General features: G+C 44.4%; 1 protein-coding gene across 2 annotated transcripts in view; it reads right to left on the bottom strand.

The window, feature by feature from the left end:
• Window positions 1-20,247, bottom strand: part of Lmtk2 (lemur tyrosine kinase 2) — a 91,958-nt gene that overhangs the window by 10,212 nt on the left and 61,499 nt on the right. For both annotated transcript variants that reach the window (XM_005368038.3, XM_005368039.3), the window contains exons 8-11: window positions 13,233-13,317; window positions 11,564-11,685; window positions 5,819-5,968; window positions 1,322-4,250 (exon numbers count right to left, since the gene is read on the bottom strand). In XM_005368038.3, coding sequence (XP_005368095.1) covers window positions 1,322-4,250; window positions 5,819-5,968; window positions 11,564-11,685; window positions 13,233-13,317 — 3,286 coding nt within the window. The remainder of the gene's footprint in view (window positions 1-1,321; window positions 4,251-5,818; window positions 5,969-11,563; window positions 11,686-13,232; window positions 13,318-20,247) is intronic.

The following is a 20,247-nucleotide window of genomic DNA, read 5'->3' as shown; positions in this document are numbered from 1 at the left end:
AGAGAGAGAGAGAGAGAGAGAGAGAGAGAGAGAGAGAGAGAGAAGAAAGAGAGCTCTCCAGTTATAAGCTGTTCCATTTTCAAGAAGCCTATCTACCCACCACGCCACCAAGGGTCAAAGCAGAAGAGCTGTCCTATTCTCCAGACTCACCCTGCAGGGCTGGCCATTGTTTCTTAGAGTTCCCTGCCAGCAACTGTTCTAGGCCTGCACCCGTGTTGGGTGTTAGTGCCAATTGTCAGATTCTAAAATTCGGTCAACTAATTTCAGTGGAATTCTGTTAGGAGATCCAGGAAGAATGCCCAGGACTCTCCCTTAACTGAATGCAAATGCCCTGTACAAAATTAATTTCTGCTGATTCTTGGAACATCATCAGTCTCAGATGACTTCCACATTACCATAGTCTGCTGTCTCAATAGCAATTAAAAGACAAGACCACAAAGCTAGGCATAGTGGACACCTTTAGTCCCAGCACTCAGGAGGCAGAGGAAAGTGTATTTCTGAGTTCAAGACCAGCCTGCTTTGGTGAGTTCCAGGCAGAGCTATACAGAGAAACCCTGTCTTAGAAAAATAAATAACCATCAATAAAATGAACAAGACCACAGCTGTGATGACATGAATGATGCCCTCCTGGGGAGCCTAGTGTGCTTGTCCTGAACTCATGGCATACTGAGGGCATGAGGCAGCCAAAGATGTCTGCTTTGCTTTCACTGCCTGCCTCGAGTGTGACAAGACAAGCTGAAGCCCGTCACATCCCAGGTGGCAGTCATTAGGAAAAGGTTACTTCTAAGGCTTAGAATCTCAGCGCCATGATATGAGAGCCAAGACAGGTTTCTTATCAAAGGCATGGACACTGCTCCAAGCTGGAAGGTGATGATACAGATGGACTGGATTAGTGAGGGGAAGTCGGCACGAAGAATAATGGAACCAAAAGGATGGGTGTCTTGTGGAGCCAAAAAACAAAACCAGTGGTAAAGCACCTGCCAAGCAAGCAAGAGGACTGGAGCGCAAGTCCCCAGCACCCAGGTAAATGCCGAGAAGGATGCACCTGTCATCCCAGGGCTCTCCAGAGCAAGCTGGCTGGGATGAGCTGAAGCAGCGAGTTCTGAGTTAGGTGAAAGAACCGGCCTCTCTATCATGTGGAAAGGAATACACCGTCACCAACCTTGTCCCCCACACACATGCAAACGTATATACCCAAACAATACATACATAAAAGGAAAGAAAAGTCTGAATTTTTAAAAATAGAACCAAATCAGGCCACAGTTAGCTTCACACCTTCTTGAAATTCTCTACACTATAAAGAGAAAGAAGTCTGAGATACCTGGTCAAACAGGTAAACGGTGACATCATCAAAAAATGTCACTGCCTTCTTTTCCTTCTTCCAGTCATCTGGCAGCTGCTCAATAGCCTCAGCAGCTGAGGGTTTCAACAAACTCCGCAAGTGCCTGCCATCATCATTACTAACTATAATGGGCACCGGGTGCTCTGTGTCGTCTTCTGACTCAGAGCTAAGGCTGTGCAAGTTGAAGGCCCGCAGGTCCTCGTCCGAGTCGTCACTGTTCTCATCTTCCTCATCAGCATCCATCCCATCCTCTGAGAGGTCCAGCACCCCAGACACACAGAGTTTGCCGAGGTACTTCCCTTCGATGTCTGGTTCCTTCAGCTTCGGGCCCTCGAAGTGGCTGGACATGGACTTATCCAGTGTGGAACTTGTGTATGCAAGGAGTTCATTAGTGTTGGTGCCGGTAGAGGCCAGGGTGCATGGGCGATCTTCCTGTGTCTCTAGGTCATCACAGCTGCTAAGTTCTGAATTCAGCAAACTAAAAGGGCTGCTGGCCTCATCATCCACAGGAAATGTCTCTCTGGAAGCATCAGCTGGTGTGGGCTGCAACATTTCTTGTAGTTCTGACTGACAAGAATTCTGCAAAGCAGACACCTGACTTTGATCTGGCTGACTCTGTGGGGCTTCCAAACAGCTGTCTCCGACATCAGAACTTTCCTCTGGAACAACAGGCTCGGGTGGGGACTGGCCTTTTACCAAGGCCGGGGCAGAGGCAGATGTCACTGGGACCTCCTCAGGCTTTTTATCTGGCTCTGAGTCATTGTCTGAGAAGTATGCAGAGTCTCGATACGAACTCTGGGTGCCTAGTGTGAAGCTCTGAGGGTGGCCTTCAGCACCCCTGTGGCCATCACCCGCATCTGAGATGACAATGACTGGATTGGGAGGCAAACTGTTCTGGCCACTGTCACCTGCTGCAGTCGTGTCTGAATCAGCAGCGCCCTCAGGTGCAGGGTGCAGGGTCCACTCAGGAGACTCCAGGTTCTCTGTTTCATAGCCACTATCTGCGGGCTTATCAGGGGGCAAGAGTTTCTGCGGGGTGTGGGAGCCAAGGGACTCTAGCAATGCCTCATGGACATCCACTGAGTCCAGGGAATCTGGTGTCTCCACAGACTGCTCTGAGGTGGGGATGGGTGTTGACAAACTGTCTTCTAAGAGGCTATCTTGGCTGGTGGAGTCTGAGGAGAGGGCAGATGCCAAGGCTGCATCTTTGGGGGCAGCCTTGTAATTGATCTCATTTAAAGCCTCCACAGTTTCCGAGCTTTTCTCCAGTGAGCTGCCACTAAGAAGGTCTTCTGAAAATGGCTGATTTTGTAAATCCTGTCTGGATTCTGGAAGACTACTCCCCATACTACCCTGACCAGTAAGACCATCATTCACAAAAGTGGAGTCTCTTTTGGTGAGATCCAAGGCCTCCTTGTTTTGGCAAGTGATGTCTGGGGGTCCATCACCCTTATCATGAGTTTTGGCATCAGTAAGAGTTTCATCTGAAGTAGTCATAGGGCTGGGGCTTACAGCCAGGCAGATGGAGTCCTCAGGGACTCTGACATCTATAAAAGATTTGAGTTCTCCTGGCCTTAGAATTGAATCTAAGGGGCCATTAGAAGGTGCTTCTTCTGTGAGTGAGGCCGGAGGTATCTGCACTTCTGGGGAGGCTTGTGGTGACGTACTGTCCTGAGGCATGACACCTGTACCTTCATTCTCTCCGCTCATGCTTTCCTGTGACAGAGGAAAGCCCAGTGTTGTCTCAGGAAACTCAACTTCAGAACTCAGAGAGTCTCTCTGGGGTGAACCTAACAGCGTCGAGGTAAAACCTGCATTCTTAAGTTCTGTTTGAAGATCGTTCACTGGCTCCTTGCTAGGCAGCGAGTCTTTCAGAAGATTTTTCTCCTGAAGAAATAAAAAGTTTTTTGATAATTCTTGAATACTCAGTGGATCAAAGTGATCTTGGTGCAAAAGACTTTCTGATAAGCACAGAGGGTCCTGGTCGAAAAGTTTACGGGACTTTTCTTTGTCAGGGTGGCAAGTGTCTTTGGGGTCATCCAGGCTCGAACTCAAGGTGGCTGGCTTAAAGTCAGTTTGGACCCCATTTAGTTCCATTAGATCAAATATTTTTTGGTGACTGGGCAGGTCATCTGCTCTGTCAAGGTCATTGGAAATGTTGAAAGGGCTCCCAGGGAGGCTGGCCGCATGCGAGTCCTCGGCAGAGCTGGGTTCTTTAGGTAGGGCACTGCTCTGGAAGAAATCGTCATCTGTACTGGGCTCCTCAGACACAAGGTTCTTGAGGGTCGTGAGCTGGGGTGCCTCAGCTCCAGCCCTTTCTGGGTTATCCACTTCAGTTGTGAGCAGTGTGGGTGGATAATCCAGCCCTAAGTTGCTGCTGCTTTTCTCTTCCAATTGGATGTAATAGTCACTTCCAACAGAGAGGTTGTGGGCATCAAACACAGGAACCACCCCAGGGGCCCTCAGAGGGACTTCTTGGCCACTATCATCTTGTTTGCCAGGGCCAGGATCTGAAAGTGAACTCTCAAACACCTCAACTGGGAAGAACATGCTGGAGAACGACAAGGCTTCGTCTGGGTGACTCCGAGCTCGCTCATCAAAATGGTCATGCTTGGCAGCTTCCCACACATACTCAAAGCTCAGCCCCTGGCTGGTCTCAGTCACAGTGAGGACCTCCTCCATCTCCCGACCTAGCCGGTCCCGGGCAAAGTGGTCAAGGATGGGGAAGGCGGCACTACTTGACGTGTCCCTGCTGGTGGTGTTTGGCTTGAGAGCGGTCCACTGCTGTTCAAAGTCGACCTCTGAGTCCCGCTGGCTCTGCATCCGCAGGTAAGTGAGTAGTCGGTGCACATCTTCTGCGGCTGGCCTCTTGTCAGGAGACAGCCAGCAGAACTGTAACACTTCATACCTGAGAGCCACACAACTGACAATTAATGAACGGAACACACTGACTGAAAGTAAGGAATAACCTTACCTCAGAGCCAACTCAACATGCCCTTCCCCAAGGTTTCTAGACCTCAACCACTGCCAGCCATGTTAAGGGCTCACCTCAGAGTGACTAATGGTGCAGGAGGAAAGGAAAGAACACATGATGCAGGACACTTCACAGTATACAGTTACAAGCTGTCTGCCAGATCACATGTTCTTGTAATAACCTCATAAAAAATATATTTTTTGGTTGCTGTTCTAAATCTTTTTTGTTAATGTTTTGATAGCATTCTAAGAACATGCAAATTGTTTTTTAAAAAATATGATTCATGCGGGGGGGGTGGTGGCGGGGAGGAGGCGGAAATCCTCAATAAATAAATAAATTAATTAAAAAAAATGAAAAAAAAATATGATTCATGCTCTAGCTTGCATATGTTTAGTTTTAATGTTTCATTAGCATATATTAACTTTTTTCCTTTTATTTTCCAGACAAGGTTTCTCTATGTAACAGCTCTGGCTGTCCTGGAACTCACTCTGTGGACCAGCCTGGCCTTGAACTCACAGTGATCTGCCTGCCTCCCGAATAATGGGATTAAGGTGTGCATGCAGCAGCACCACCACCTGGCTAGCACATACTAATTATGCACAATATTGGGTTTCATTATGACATTTTCATACAGGCACATACTGTATTAGGATCATATTCACACAGCCACCCCTCACCCTCTCTTGCCCTTTCCCACTCCCATAAATCCCATTCTTCCCAACTAGCCTCCCCTCTATTTTCATGTGTGTGTTTGTGACCCAAAGGTGTTCATTAGGGCTGCTTACAGGACTGTGTGTATCTTATCAGTGGCTATACCACTGAGAACTGCCTCTCCCTGCATCACCAATCCTATGTGTATCAACATTTAAGGAGGGTCAGGACCCCATGAGCACCCCATCGCAGGGTGCTGACAAGCCCAATCTTGTAGACCCCTGAATTCTGAAATGGTCTGCCACATTCTCGCCTTCAGTTTTCCTAATCATTTACTTATTTATTAGTCAGGAGTGGGACACATCAAGGCACTTATTTGGTTCAGAGGGCCCTTTGGAGAAGTTGGTCTCTTCTTCCCCATGTGGTCCCAGGAACCAAATGCTTTCTGGGTTTGGTGGTAAGTACCTTTACCCCGAGCCATCTTGGTAGCCCTACATTCTCCTCTATTTAGCAGAGATGTGTTTAACACTTTCTGTCAAACACTAGGAACGGAAGCCAGGACCTTGTGTGTGCTGGCCAGGGCTCTTCGCGGCACTACACTCACAGTCCTACCCTGAGTTTCTATTTACTATTACTTTAAAGACTTTAAGTATGTGTGCAATGCAAGTGCAGGTGACAACGAGATAGGCTAATGCAGAGATGACACTTGCATGATCAACCATGAATAATGTAAAAATGAGGCTGTGAACTCAGATCCTTCTGCTTGAGTGGCAGGCACTGCCCTGACTAAGCCATCTCCCCACACTCCTTCCTTGTTTTTGTAGATTACAAATCAGAAGGAAGCTACCAACCATCTATCAGAATAAGGCTGCTCCAGCTGGGGCTTTGGGAGTTTCATGTCCCTCTCTCTAACGACTTGATTGAGAACATCCAGGTCGGAAAGATTTGCATAAGGCTGAGCAGCATTACTGAAGAGTTCCCAAAGAGTCACACCCAATGACCTGTGGAAAGCAAGAGGGTCATGTTGTGGTCTCATTTTTATTTGTAGCATCAGCAACTATATGAACAAGATATGCATGGAAGTAATTATTTATTAGTAAGATCAAGAAAAAACAGCTCTTAAATAATATCCCAATGGCAAAAAAAAAAAAAAAAGCTATTTGGATGACCAGAAGGCCTTCTCATATTTATTTCATCACTATAATAGGGCATAATATAATTGCAAGAATTAAACAATATGATCCCTTGTGATTTTAAAACTTAAAAGAACCAGGCAGTGGTGGCACACACCTTTAATCACAGCACTTGGGAGGCAGAGGCAGGTGGATCTCTGTGAGTTCAAGGCCAGTCTGGTCTACAGGACAAGTTCCAGGACATCCAGGGATGTTGCAGAAAGAAATCCTGGTCTCAAAAAAACCAAGCCAAACCAAACCAAACCAACACCAAAACCAAAAATGCTGTGGAACAATCCTTCTGTACACTGTCAATATGTATTACTATCACTGATTAATAAAGAAGCTGATGGCCTATAGCAAGGCAGGATAAAGTTAGGCGTGACAAGCAAACTGAGAATACTAGGATGAAGAAGGGTGGAGTCAGAGGAGACGCCAGGAGACACAGAGGGAGCACGATATGCTGAAGGAAAGGTAGAACCACGACCTACCTGGAAGAACGTAGATTAATAGAAATAGGTTAATTTAAGTTATAAGAACTAGTTAGTAATAAGCCTGTACTATCATCCAAGTATTTATAATTCATATTCAGTCTCTGAGTCGGTTTTTGGGACCAGATGATCAGCACAGCAAAACTGCGCCTACAAAGCGACAACAAAAAGATCCCCCACAAAAAAACCAAAGTTAAAGGTAATTAATTGAAAGACTAACAGGGTGTGTTAAAGCTTGACAAAGTGGTTCAACAACACACATTCTGAATTCTGAGATGGGGAATCCTACTGAATAACTATAAAATAATTCCAAGATACTTTGACATGAGTAAAACCTCACTTCACAATCAGACCTGTCACCTGTTGTTCTGGTTGCTCCTTAGTCTCCTAGCTTGTGGCAGATGTCACCACATCTGCCACAAGCTAAGAGGTAGTTGGATAGACCTATCTCAGGGTCTATCCAACTACCTCTTTTGTTATTGGTGCTATCTGTAGACAAGTTCTCACCGTGTAGACTGAGCTAAAAAGGAATGCCTAGCTTGGTTTTTAATCACAGTGGTCCTCCTGCCTCAATCAAGTGTTAGGTTTATAAATGTGTGATGAACACCCATCTCCCCCTCCCCCGCCAACTTGTCCTTGCACCCTAGAGCTCTGTCCCCTAGAAAGGCTTCTGCTTAGTTCAAAGGAAGGCCTTTCCTTCAGAGCCTCCTATTGCTGCTTTCCACTCTTACTGCAATACGGGAATCTCCTGGGATAGGCTCAGGGAACCAGGAATGTCATCTGCAAAGTTTACATTTTAAAAAATTGTATTATTTTATGTACAGGGGTATTTTGCCTGCATGCATGTCTGTGCACTGTTTGCAGGCCTGGTGCCATGGAACCCCTTGGAACTGGACTTAAAGATGGAATGTGAGTGGCCGTGCTGGTGCTGGGAATCCAACTCGGTCTTCTGCAGGAGCAGCCAGTACTCTTAACCACAGAGCCATCTTTTTAGATTCTTCTGGGACAATTCTAAACAAGTAAGTTGGTTCTTAGGATCCATATCACTCTTTTTTGTTTTTAAATAAAACTCAGGGTCTCACTATGCAGCCCAGGCTGGCCTGGAACTTACTACATAAACTAGGCAGGTCATGAATGCAAAAAGATTTGCCTGCCTCTGTTCCCAGTGCTGGAATTAGGGGTGTGTACCACCACACATGGCCTGTATCTAACATTTAGTGACAGAGCCAGGTTTGGCCAGGGAAAGTGGAGTTTTTCAAAAGCTCCCTGTGATTTATAATTCTGTCTTCTTCCAGATTTGGGGTATGGTTATGAGACTGTGGAGATATTTTGTTTGTGTCTTAACAACTGAAGCTTGCCTAAAGATCAGAACGCAGAGTTAAACCAATAAAAGGCCAGACAGTGGTGGCGCACACTTTTAATCCCAGGACTCAGGAGGCAGGGGCAGAGGGATCTCCGTTAGTTCAAGGCCACGCTGGGCTACACAAAATTGATCCAGTCCAAAAGAGAAACAGAGCCCACACAAAGGAGATCCCAGCACTTAGGAGTCACATCCCCTTAATCCCAGCACTAGGGAGGTGGAGACAGGAGTGATATGGCTGGGCGGAGAGAGGAATATAAGGCAGGAGACAAGAGCTCAGTGAGTCCGAGGCAGCAGTCTGAAGCAGGCAGTCTGAGGACAGGATCGCCCTTATGGTCTGTGCTCTGATAGAGGTAAGAACTCTAGTGGCTGCTACAATTCTTCTCTGATCCTTCAGCTTTCACCCCGATAGCTGACTCTGAGTTGTTATTATTATTAACAACAATTAGAATTTGTGCTGCATGAGACTGTTCAATACCTACTAGGAACCTGTGAGTAACAACAGCACACAGTGGCTTTTCTTGCTGTTTTGCAGCCTGGTATTCAATTTCCTGCTGCTACTGTACAAGTGACTGAGTAGAGTCAGCATGTCCCGTGTCCACAGAGATCATTTCTCCTAAAGGAGGAAAGAGGATGAAAGCCCTCACGCCAAGCCAGAAGGCAGCACCTTCTCTCTGGCAAAGAATCCTCAGGGGTGTACGATCACTTTCAGTACAAAAATGTTTAAAACACTGGCTATTGACCTTAGAGAGTTTCCAATTTTATTGAAGAAAATAAAGGATCCATGTGAAATGCTAAAAACCAAAAGGTTTGTTTGGCAAGAGACAGAATGAGCTGCATTGCCTCTCTCCTGCCTCAGGCTTCTACAGCCCTCACTCACCTCACTTCCTTCTCTTCCAGTAAGACATTCTCAAACCAAAGCACCAGGCTCTGCCACTCCCCCCACCCCCAACTCTTCAGAGGGCATGAAAGGAAGCATAGGTTCCCCAGCTCCTTAGGCGCACAAGTCTTATTTTTGGGGGAAGAAATGTGTTCTGCTGCTTTCCCTACCTCTACTCTAAATTCTGCATGAGGTTCCCTCATCCACCTTGGCATGAGCAGGATGGCGAAACCTGCCAGCAACTGTTTTGACAGTCAGGAATAGTGCCAATTCTGCCTTGGGGAACACAGGCTCCATTTTCATGTCAATCATCCTGCTAAACATAATAAAAATGCCAGTGAAGCATAAAAAAAAATCTTGAAGAATCTAAGGTGGGTAAGAAGGCAGGAACTTCCAGGGTGAAGCTAGTTTTGAGAACCGAGCATACAAAAGCCACCTTTGAGCCCTAGGGCACCTATGCAAGCACTTAGGTTTCTTTGTCTAAGGCTCCATGGAAGAAGGCAATGCTGAGCAGGCCAAAGCCCTGGGTCTACCTAGGTAAAGAGTCCCACAGAAAGACTCTACTTCTGGGCAGATATAAGCCAGCTCCTGAAAGGCAAGCTGCCAGACAGGGAGAAAGAAGAGTGACTAATGGGGATGAGTTACAAAGTAACCAGAGTCAGCCTTGAAGAATCATTATCTGAGAAACATTTTAAGCTCACTCTGCAATGCCCTGTAGGTGGCAAGGCACCCAAGTACCCAAAAGAGGCAAATCCAGGTCCTCTGGTGGGGAAGTGAATCTTAGTCTAGATGCCATGCAGTCTCACCATAAGGAGAGTCAGAGGAAGCAATTCTCCATCTAGAAGCAGAAGGTATTATTTATGGCAATAATTTGACACAGATCACAATTCAGTTATAAAAAACTCTGATAATTAAAAAAAAGCAGAGATTTAACAAAAAGGACATAGCTGAAAAGAGAATCTTAAAATAGAGAATTAGAGGCTGGAGAGATGGCTCAGCAGTTAAGAATACTGGCTGCTCTTCCAAAGGACCCGGGTTCAATTCTTTGAATTCACATAGCAGCTCACAACTGTGTATGTAATGCCAGTTTCAGAGGATCTGACTCCCTCACAAAGATACACATGCAAAACACCAATGCACATAAAATAAAAATAAACCCTTAAAAAATAGAAAATTAGTGGGTAGAACATGTGTTCTAAAACCAAAAGGGTGAAATGTAAAGGGTCAATTAAGAGACGTAAGATGGAGTAGGAAGCAACAATAATTAATGTTCAATTAGCCTTCCCGAAGGAGGGAACATAAACAGAGGCAATAGGTAGAGGATAAAGGCTACAGTTTTTCTAGAACCAATGCACTGTATCAACCTATAGATTTAGAAAGTCAAATAAAAAACAAGCAGGGGTGGGTGTATCAATCCAAACCCATACAATTAACACTGACAAACATCACAGGAAAATAAAAAATAGGAGAAGAGAAAAAAAAGTCAGAGAAGAATGTTAAGTCAGCCAGAGAAAATGTCATATTACCTTCAAAGACTTACAGCTGACTTCACAAAAGCAACAATGGAAGCCAGTAGAATGACATCTTCAACATGCTGGGAGGAAATAACTGTTATCAAGTAAAAACAGTTCAAGGGACGAGAACAAAACAGGCAAGTGTGAGCAGTCTGTTACCAGTAGGCCTCACTCAATCAAACCAGGAAGTAGAAGTTGTATAGCCACAGTGGAAGGTCTGAGATCAAACACAAAAATAAACAAAAGAAACACAAGGAAAGCAGTTTGCTATGTGGATAAATCTAAATGGATATTGGTGTTAAAAAGTAACACGTTAGCCAGGTATGGCAGCACACCCTTTTAATGTTAGCATTCAGGAAGTGGAGGAAGGCAGATCTCTGAGAGTTTTAGGTCATCCTGGTGTACAGAGTGAGTTCCAGGACAACCAGGGCTACGCACACAGAGAGAAACTGTATCTTGAAAAACCAAAACCAAAGAAACAAACAAACAAAAGTTATGTTTTTTTGTTTGGGGGTAGGGGTAAAAGAAAAAAATTAGAATATCCAACAATGGCACATAACCGTGTGTATGCATGTGCACGTCCATGTGGAGGAGGTACACAGCTCAAGAGAAGTGGAATGCTCCAAGTCCTGTACTAGTCAGATTAAGTCTGTGAAGTTCACACATACTGTATGTAATTTTACTAATTAAAAATACAGGTGCAGAAAGCATAGCTCCCAAATGAAGAGGAAAACAGCTAAAAAAGGAAACCAATCCAAAGCGAAGGTAAGAAAATGAAAACCAAAAATAAACATGAAAATGACACCCCAAAATGTAGCTGTCATTAAGAAAACCACGACACTGTCTAGTCTAAGATTTGGAGACATCATTTTAGCACCATCTGAAATGACCCTTAAAAATCAGTCTTATGTAACAGCCCAAACTCCCTTCAGCTTTCCATTCACTCAGTAAAGATCAAGCATCCACTATATTCCAGGCCCGGTGTAAGCACAAAATTTAAAACAGATGTGATTCTTGTTTTTAGTAGAAGAAAATGGACAGAAGGTGCAGTATTCAAAATTGTTACCATGGCTATGGCACATTATATGTCTTTCCTAACGTAATTACTTCTATACTCAAAGAGAAGGGAGTCAGGCCTTTGCTAAAGAAATCAAATAAAATGGCATATCAGATACCTACCAGATATTACTGTATTTAGTCTGCTCTGCAGTCAGGAGTCTGTCTTGAAAGCTGGTCACTAATTCTGGAGCAGTCCACCTCAGAGGGAAAATTTTTTTGTCATCTGTCTCAATGTAATCCTCCTGCACAATCACAAGCACAATGTTCAGAGGAATTCCATGTGAGGGGAGCTTGATGCAAAACGTTTTCAAAAATGCACACCCAATCAAAAACACAGCAGGGAGGAGGGGAAGCCGGCACAAAGAGAGACTTCTGGATGGAAGGAAGAGACATGGGGTGTTCCTCTGAAGTCTGGAGGTTTTGTAAACCGGTCTCTAAAGCACTACATTTGCTCGGTCACCTTTAGCACACGCTGAGGACTGTGCTGGTCACCGCAGCTGATGTTACAGGCTGTTCTCCCAGCACTTACCAGCAGCAAAGTGACGGGTGAGCTACAGACACTAGAAGCCCTCTTCCTTAAGCTGTAAATTATGGCTGCACAAAGCCAACCACCTTTGAAAGGGGTTGGAAAGGTAATGCTAGCAACAGCTTCACAGTATGCAGTAAGAGCTTCAAACACTACAGCTACTGCTTGACAGGGCACCAACCTAAATTTGCACGCTTTGAAAGTATCACATCTCGGGTCCTCACAAGAACCCACTAAATCACAGATAAACAGTGTATTTCTATTGCTGCTTAGAAAACAATGGGGATAACAACAATAAAATTCTTTTTAAAAAAATTATTTTATATGTATGAATATTTTATCTGAACATATGTATGTATGTACACCATGTATGTGTACACAAAGCCCAAGGAGGAGGTCAGAAAAGATCCTCTGGAACTAGAGTTACAAACTGCTGTGAGCCTCCATGTGGGTGCTGGGAAATGAACCTGTGTCCTCTGCTGCAAGAACAGCAAGTGCTTTAACCTCTAAACCATCTCTCTCCAGCCTCAGCAATATCTCTGCCCATGGCCTTGTTCAGCTGAGCTCTGCAAACACATACAGATGAAAATACAATCTACTAATTTATTTTCTTTTTGGTCTATTTATAACAGTTTCAAAAGAACAAAACCATAAATATCAATTTTATCAAACCTGTGCTGCAGTTTTACTGACTGTGTGGAGAAATATCTACATGACACGTGTGCTTTGCTCTCCAAGTGTTAATAACCATTTTGCCCACGTGCTAATTATAAATTTTACTGTACAGGGCTAGTGAAATGGCTCAACACAATAAGGCATTTATTGCCAAGCCTGATAACTTGAGTTCTGTCCTGGGAACCCACATGGTAGAAAGAATTGACATCGGTAAGTTGCCCTCTAACTTCTACACACATGTCCTTGGCATGTACATGCTCACAAACATACATGTCCACATGAAATAAGTACAAAGTTGAAGTATTTTTTAAATTTTTTATATCATTCAGTCAAACTGAATCAATTACACTGAATTGCAAATGTCTTTAAACCTCAGAGTCTTTCAAAAGCTGTCATAAAACCTTGTCACAAAGCCACTGACTGAGGAAAAAAACAGAAGTCGATGGCACCATTCAAAAGCCTGTGACAGACCCTGCTGTCATGAAGACTGACTCTCACCCTTTCTTCAAGCATGAGTAGCATTTTTCAACTTAGTGTCCATGGCTGACACTAAGCAGGTTAAGGGGATGGAGGCAGAGCTTTGCTTACCTTGTATCTGCTGAATCCTATTCCATAGTCGCCCACTTTGACATTTAAGTCGGAGGTGAGAAAACAATTCCGTAGGGCCAGATCACTGCAAACGGAAGGAGTAAGGCCAGCATAAGAACAAACAGGATCTGCGCCTGGACCTCACCTCACAGAACTGCCACAGGTTAGAGGCTTCCTTTAGAAACCAGCGTGTCTTCAGCTCTCTGCTTAGTAATCAGTGCCCTGATTTTTGTCATAGTTTAAGTTAAACAGCACATTCCTAACTGCATTTTAGACACATAACTAAGATCACTGGTTAAGTATGAACATACCTACATCAGTGGCCTGGATCACAGTACTTTTAAAGAGTAACTGAGAAAGAACTTTAGAATATTGAAATTGCCTGAATTTTCTTTACAATCTGAGGGTAGGAACAGTCTCTTAATCTGTTAATAAAGGTGCAACTCCAAAGGTTCAAAAGCCACTCTGTGCCCCCACCCCACGTGCCCTCACTTTTCAAAGTTACGTAGGCGCTGGCGCTGGGCCCTCTCCAAGAACTCTGTCTCTTTCCTTTACCTTCCTGAAGGGAAGAGAAGAGTACACAGTCATGATGTACAATTTACAGACAGTGTTCACTTGAAGAACAAGTTCACTTTTATAAAACTGGTACTTTGAAGGGTGGGAAGATGGCTCAGTACCTAATATGTTTGTCTTGCAATCCTAAGGATTTGTGTTTAGTCGCTGGAGCCCACGTAAAAAGGCTGGACATGGTGGCATACACTTGCAGAGACAGAAGGCCAGTCTAGCCTACTTAACAAGTTCCAGGCTAGCAAAAGACACTGTTTCAAATAAAATGGACAAGAAAAACAACATAGGAGATTGTTTTCTAACCTGTACACACATATCAAACAAAAGACATACTTCAATAAGTAAAAAACTTCCCCTTCTTTTTTGTTGTTTTTGATTTTCAAAAAACTTTAAAATATTTTATTTATATTATTATTTTTAAATTATGCATATGAGTGTCTATTTGTGTGTGGGTTAGTGCACACGAGTTCAGATGCTCAGAGGTCAGAAGTGGGTGTTTGATCCCCTAGAGCTGGAGTTACAGGTGGTTGTGAGTTATCTAATGCGGCTACAATGCTCTGCTACCCAGGTGTTTCTCTAAGACCTCCTTTTCCCTAAGTGACTCAGTTTTCTCATTTATTTCTCACAGTACCCACTAGTGAGCAGAGGCTGGAAGTAACTTTGCTAGCAGGTGAAGTGTTTCACACTCTCACCATCAACAGCTACAAGGGGCAGCAGCGGATGGTAGCAACACTGGCCCTTGCACTGTTGGGTCTCAATGGGCACTCTCAGTGGAATGCTGATTTGGTTGCACTAAGTGGTTCTGTATGCTGCTCATGTGTGGTGATTTGCATGGCGCTCTATTGCAAAGCTTTCCAGCCTTTGGTAAAACCTTGGACACTTTCTGACTTTGTTATCATTAACAAAATAGAAACCTACAATCTTATTTTTTTTAATTTTTGGTTTATTGTGTGTACATAAACAGGGGATTACAGAAATACAATAAAAATGTGCACAGAGTGTTTTTAAATGTTAGGACTGCTATCTAGATTCAAGGCAATGATGTAATCAGCCTAAAATGCTAACACTAAGTAGTCTCTGCACCATTAATGTGCAGAGCTATGGAACAGAAAAAACACAAGGTACTAGTGTGCAACCTGACGTCAAGACTGCTCAGGTCAGGAAACACAATTGTAGCCAACATTCTCCTTCAGGCTGAAAAACAGGTCTGGTGACGAGGCTGCCCAAGCTCCAGCCCTGCCTGGCTCTCAGAAGGCACTGGCTGGTCATTCCACTTGGCAGCAGGCCCAAGGATTCTAAGTCACATTTTATCACCATTTGTTTTTAACCTGGGTAGCTACACATCAGTCTGCCCACCTGTAGAAGGATTCTCTAGTGCAGATAGCTGAAGATGACCAAGGCCAGCTCCAAATTAACCCATGGCAAGTTTCTATCTACAGGGAGCAGAGTGACCAAGCTCCTGATGAGAGAGTGAGACAGGAGCCAGTTGCCTGAAAGTCATCGAATACTCTTCCGGGAGTTTTGCTTCTGCTATCTATTCAATCTTGGTAACTGTGTTTCTGGGTAAAACAGATCTCTAACTCTACAGAAGAAATACACTCAGAGGGGGCAAATCAAGCTGAGGAGAGGAGAATTAACCACCCAGCTGACCCTCTCTGTCCCCCTGACTACCTGACTGCAGCAGCCACAAACACTGAGGCCCTGAAGGGCCATGTCCATCACGCTGTGGAACTCAGATGTGTCTGCATTACATCAAGAAACCTGGGGGGGGGGGGGCCGGGCGGTGGTGGCGCACGCCTTTAATCCCAGCACTCAGGAGGCAGAGGCAGGTGGATCTCTGTGAGTTCGAGACCAGCCTGGTCTACTAGAGCTAGTTCCAGGACAGGCTCCAAAACCACAGAGAAACCCTGTTTCAGAAAAAAAAAAAAAAACCAAAAACCTGGGGGGATGAGTAGGGCACAAGCTTTCCTAGAGTGTTAATGGTCTTTTTCCTGCTTATGAGGTCCATCTTTGCTGGCTGAGCAATACCACATTACTGGGTACCTACCACATACCAGCCACCCACTTGGCTCTGGGAATGCAGAATTTTTCCACTGTGAAATTCTGACTAGACATAGAGGACAGTACCTACAGGACTTTTTGGGACTGGTAATGGGATGGGATAAGGACTCCTGGGTGGCTTTTTCCTTGGGCTCATCCAACATCAAGGCTGAGCCGGACAGCCAGGACTCTAATGGGTCTCTACAGACTCTAGCTTAGTATCACATTGTACACTACTGCAAAACTAGATGGAATACTCAAATAAGCAGTCTCTGGTTACTAGACACCAACTTTTCCAGAGCTCTGACCCTGAAGGAGTATGACAGCAGAGATAAGTACTAGGGGCCATACTCCATTCCCACCCAGTTCAGAGTCTAAGCCCAGGGAATAAAACTTCCTAGGGGACTCCAGAATGGAGGCCAAACCTCAACACACAGGGAAAGAAGGATGCTTTGGCAATGTCTATCTAACACCCAGGTTAGGTTGCGGGCATGGCTCAGTTATGAAGTCTCTACCTAGAGTGCCTCAGTGGGCGCTAGAGAAATAGCTCAGTAGCATACAGGGCATACAGGAGGCACCGAATCCCATCCTCAGTACCGACAAAACACAAAATGAGCCAAACCTTAACAAAACTAAAAATGTTACCTAAAACCAAGGCCAACCTGAGTTTTTAAGGAACTATCTATCTCTAGGGAAGGCTTTGATGGTTCTCACCACCAAATGAGTGCTAGAATCACTCGGGGGCCCCACTTTCCTACCCCTAAACAAAAGACAGCAGGCAGCAGACCAGGGGTGGGCTGAGAATGGGCATATCCTAGGAACCAGTGCATATCTGCTGGGCCTCCCTGGGATGAGCTGAGACTTTACTTCTGAGAGGAACCCTGAGGTTTCTGGCCTGTTCCCTCAGGTCCTGGTACCTAGGACCTGCACCATAACCAGCACTTTTACTAAAGTGCTGTATCCCCAGGATTAACTATCAAGAGACAACCTTCCCAGAGCCAGGTCTAGACTAGAAGTCACACTGGATCAGGAACAAAGAAAACTGGTATATTTTCTGTGTGCACATTTGTAATCAGTGGCCCAAGTGCTAGTTAAGAAGGGAGCTTGCACTTTCCACCTGGAATGCTGTCCTGACCCAGCCTAGAAACATGTAGCATTTGGTGCTGTATATGCCCCAAGTGAGGCTGTTAACTTGTAAGACACAGGCATACCAGTAGATGGTGTGTGCCTCGATTTACTGAGTCTCATGTGGTCTAGAAAGGCCTCAAACTTTCTAAGTAGCTTTATCTGCCTCCACCTCCCGAACCTCAGAATTCCAGACATGCACATCCATACCTAGTTTACTTGGGGTTTGGGATAAATCCAAGGCCCAGAGTGTACCAGGCCAGTGTTGTACCAACTGAGCTACACAAACATGCCACATTAACTGGGCAGTAAGGGTGCTGGGCTCCTTCTGTGCCCTCCTAAAGTATAAAGTTTGTTTTGTTTTGTTTTTAAAGTCTTCCTCTGTTCCCTCTACCCTTCCAGGTGGTACAGATTAACAAACTGGAAGGTACAGTCTTTCTACAAAGTGTGTACACCAAAACAAATATACAAAGAAGAGTATACACTGTTATGACTACTAAATTGAACTTTCATACTTAAGCTATCACAGTACAGACATTCTTCCTGTAAACCAGCCTAGTCATCCTCAGCCATCACTGTAACATTCAACAGTACAGTTGGAGCTTACACTAGCTCCCTTGAGAATGTCTGTCTCTCCCATTTGCCAACACTTCAAGTAATAATGGGATAATTATTTTGTTTGTCTGTTTGAGGCAGGGTCTCAATTAAAGGCCCAGGCTAGCCTTTAATTTGTAATTCTCTTGCCTTGGCCTGCTGACCACTGGGTACATTATGTTTTTTGTTTTTCTTTTAAAGAATCTTTTTAGCTGGTGTGGTGGTGTACATCTTTAATCAGCTGGCGAGGCAGAAGATCTATGTGAGTTCCAGGTCACCCAGGACTACACAATGAGACCCTGTCTTAAAAAAAGGAAGGGAGAGAAAGAAAAAGCAAAACACACACATGCGCGTGTGCGCGCACAAAGACACACACACACAAAACCAACCACCAAAAAACTAGTCCGGTCCAGAAAGGACTCTCTGGTTTGCTATCATCTCCTGTGTGGACGTTCCTGTTGCTTAATAAGTCAGCTACTTAGCCAGCTTGAGCACATACACTGCCCACCAAAGTAACCCGGTAGTACCCTGCTGCTCAGGAGACCTTGAAAGTGGAGGGCAGGGGACCCTAGTTCCGGGGTCACCTGTGGGAAGGCAACAGCAGCATGTGCTGTTCACACGGCCTTCAGCAATGCTGTGTATGCCACCTCTGGAACGCAGGTTGTCTGAGACCCTAAGATAAGGTTCTTTTTTAAACATTATGTAAAAACAAATTTTAACTAGGGTGATTTACTAGATCACCATTTTCCAACATAAGGAAAACTTCGGGTTAGACAGGTGGACTGATCTATTTCAACCAAGTCCTCTGAGTCAACCAATATTCTAAATCTCAGTTTTAAAATAATGCCATATGGAAGGCTACCCACACAAGAAGAATTTATAAAGAACAGAAGTTTGCCCCACACGAGACTATACCACACAGCCTGTGTGTGTGTGTGTGTGTGTGTGTGTGTGCATGTGTGTGGTGTGTACATAGGCACCTGAGTGTGTAGTTATGCATCACATGTGTGTGGAGGCCAGAGGATGACCTCAGGAGCTGTTCCTCAGACAATGTCTTACAATGCCACTCCCCCACGCACATCTGCCTGCCCAGTACTGGGATTACAAGTTTGCAATGCCACACTGGCTTTTGTTTGTTTTGGTTTGTCGAGACAGGGTTTCTCTATGTAATTGTAACAGTCCTGGCTGTCCTGGAACTCACTCTGCAGATCAGGCTGGCCTTGAACTCAGATCCACCCGCATCTGCCTCTAGGGCTAGGATTAAAGGTGTGTGTCACCACTGCCCAGCTCACACTCGCTTTTTTAAAAAAAGAAAAAAATAATAAGATCATGGACTGGGACTGGAAAGGTGGGTCAGTGGATAAAAAGTACTTGCTGCTGTTGCAAATCTTTCCAACATTGATATGGTGGCTCACAACTGTCTGTAACTGTAGTTCCAGGCACCTAATGAATGCCCTCTCTGAACTCTGAAGCCAATGCATGTGTGTGGTATGCTTACATACACACAGGTAAACACTCATACACATTACAAAAAAATAAAAAGACAGATAAATCTTTTGGACAATAAATTAAAGAAATAAAAACTACAAGTCAAACTTGGTCCTGTAAGCCCTTTACCAACCAAGCTATGTATCACCTACTAGTCCAAAGCAATTACTTTAAAAAGCAGAATGTAACAGCTGTCAATGGTTCCAGGGCTCTTCTGTACCGTGGGCCTTTGTTCTTGAATGTCATCCAAATCATATGATTTATCTTTATTTGTTTTCAAGTCTCTTAAGACTTTTCTTTGAGGAAGCATGAGAAAACACTACTGGCCATGACAGCTTTGTCATCTTTAAGAACATGGTGGTGAGCCGGGCAGTGGTGGCGCACGCCTTTAATTCCAGCTCTTGGGAGGCAGAGGCAGAGGAATGTCTGTGAGTCTGAGGCCAGCTACAAGAGCTAGTTCTAGGACAGGCTCAAAATCTACAAAAAAAACCCTGTCTTGAAAAAAAAAAAAAAAGGCTGGAGGAGATGGCTCAGTGGTTAAGAGCACCACCTGCTCTCCCAAAGGTCCTGAGTTCAATTCCCAGCCACCACATGGTGGCTCACAACCATCTGCAATGAGATCTGGTGCCCTTTTTTGGCCTGCAGGCAGAGCACTGAGAATACTGTATACATAATAAATAAATAAATCTTAAAAAAAAAAAGCCACCACGATGGTGAACAGGTTTAAAGCACACTTTCTAGCCATCTCTGAGACATGTTCTAATTATGTCTCTGTGTGTGTCTATGTGTGTGAAGCTGCCATTGAGGCCAGAAGAGGGCACTGGATTCTCTGAAGGTAAAGTTACAGGTGTTGATGAGCTGCCTGCCGTGGGTGCTGGGAACTGAGTTGGTCCTCTGCACAGTTAGCCAACATGCCTTCTCTCCTCTCACCTTGCACAATTTAGAAATACTTTATCAAAATAATTTGTTTACCACTGCAAGTCAATCAAGAAACAGATGTGGAGGAAAAAGCTAACCACTTCCTTTTTCTGTCAATCCTGAAGTAATGAGCATCTAAAAGAAACAACCCTTTAATTGTTCACCATATCCCCCAAATACAACCAGATGTTTTCTCATAAATGAATAAATAAATAAAAGGACTTATAATAAAAGTAAATTATTCTTAAACTTGTTTTTTTATTTAAAAGTTTTAATTATTTTA

The sequence above is a fragment of the Microtus ochrogaster genome, unplaced genomic scaffold (assembly GCF_000317375.1).
Source record: "Microtus ochrogaster isolate Prairie Vole_2 unplaced genomic scaffold, MicOch1.0 UNK27, whole genome shotgun sequence".
NCBI classification, from domain to species: Eukaryota; Metazoa; Chordata; class Mammalia; order Rodentia; family Cricetidae; genus Microtus; species Microtus ochrogaster.
This window is presented reverse-complemented; position numbering and strand designations above follow the sequence as displayed.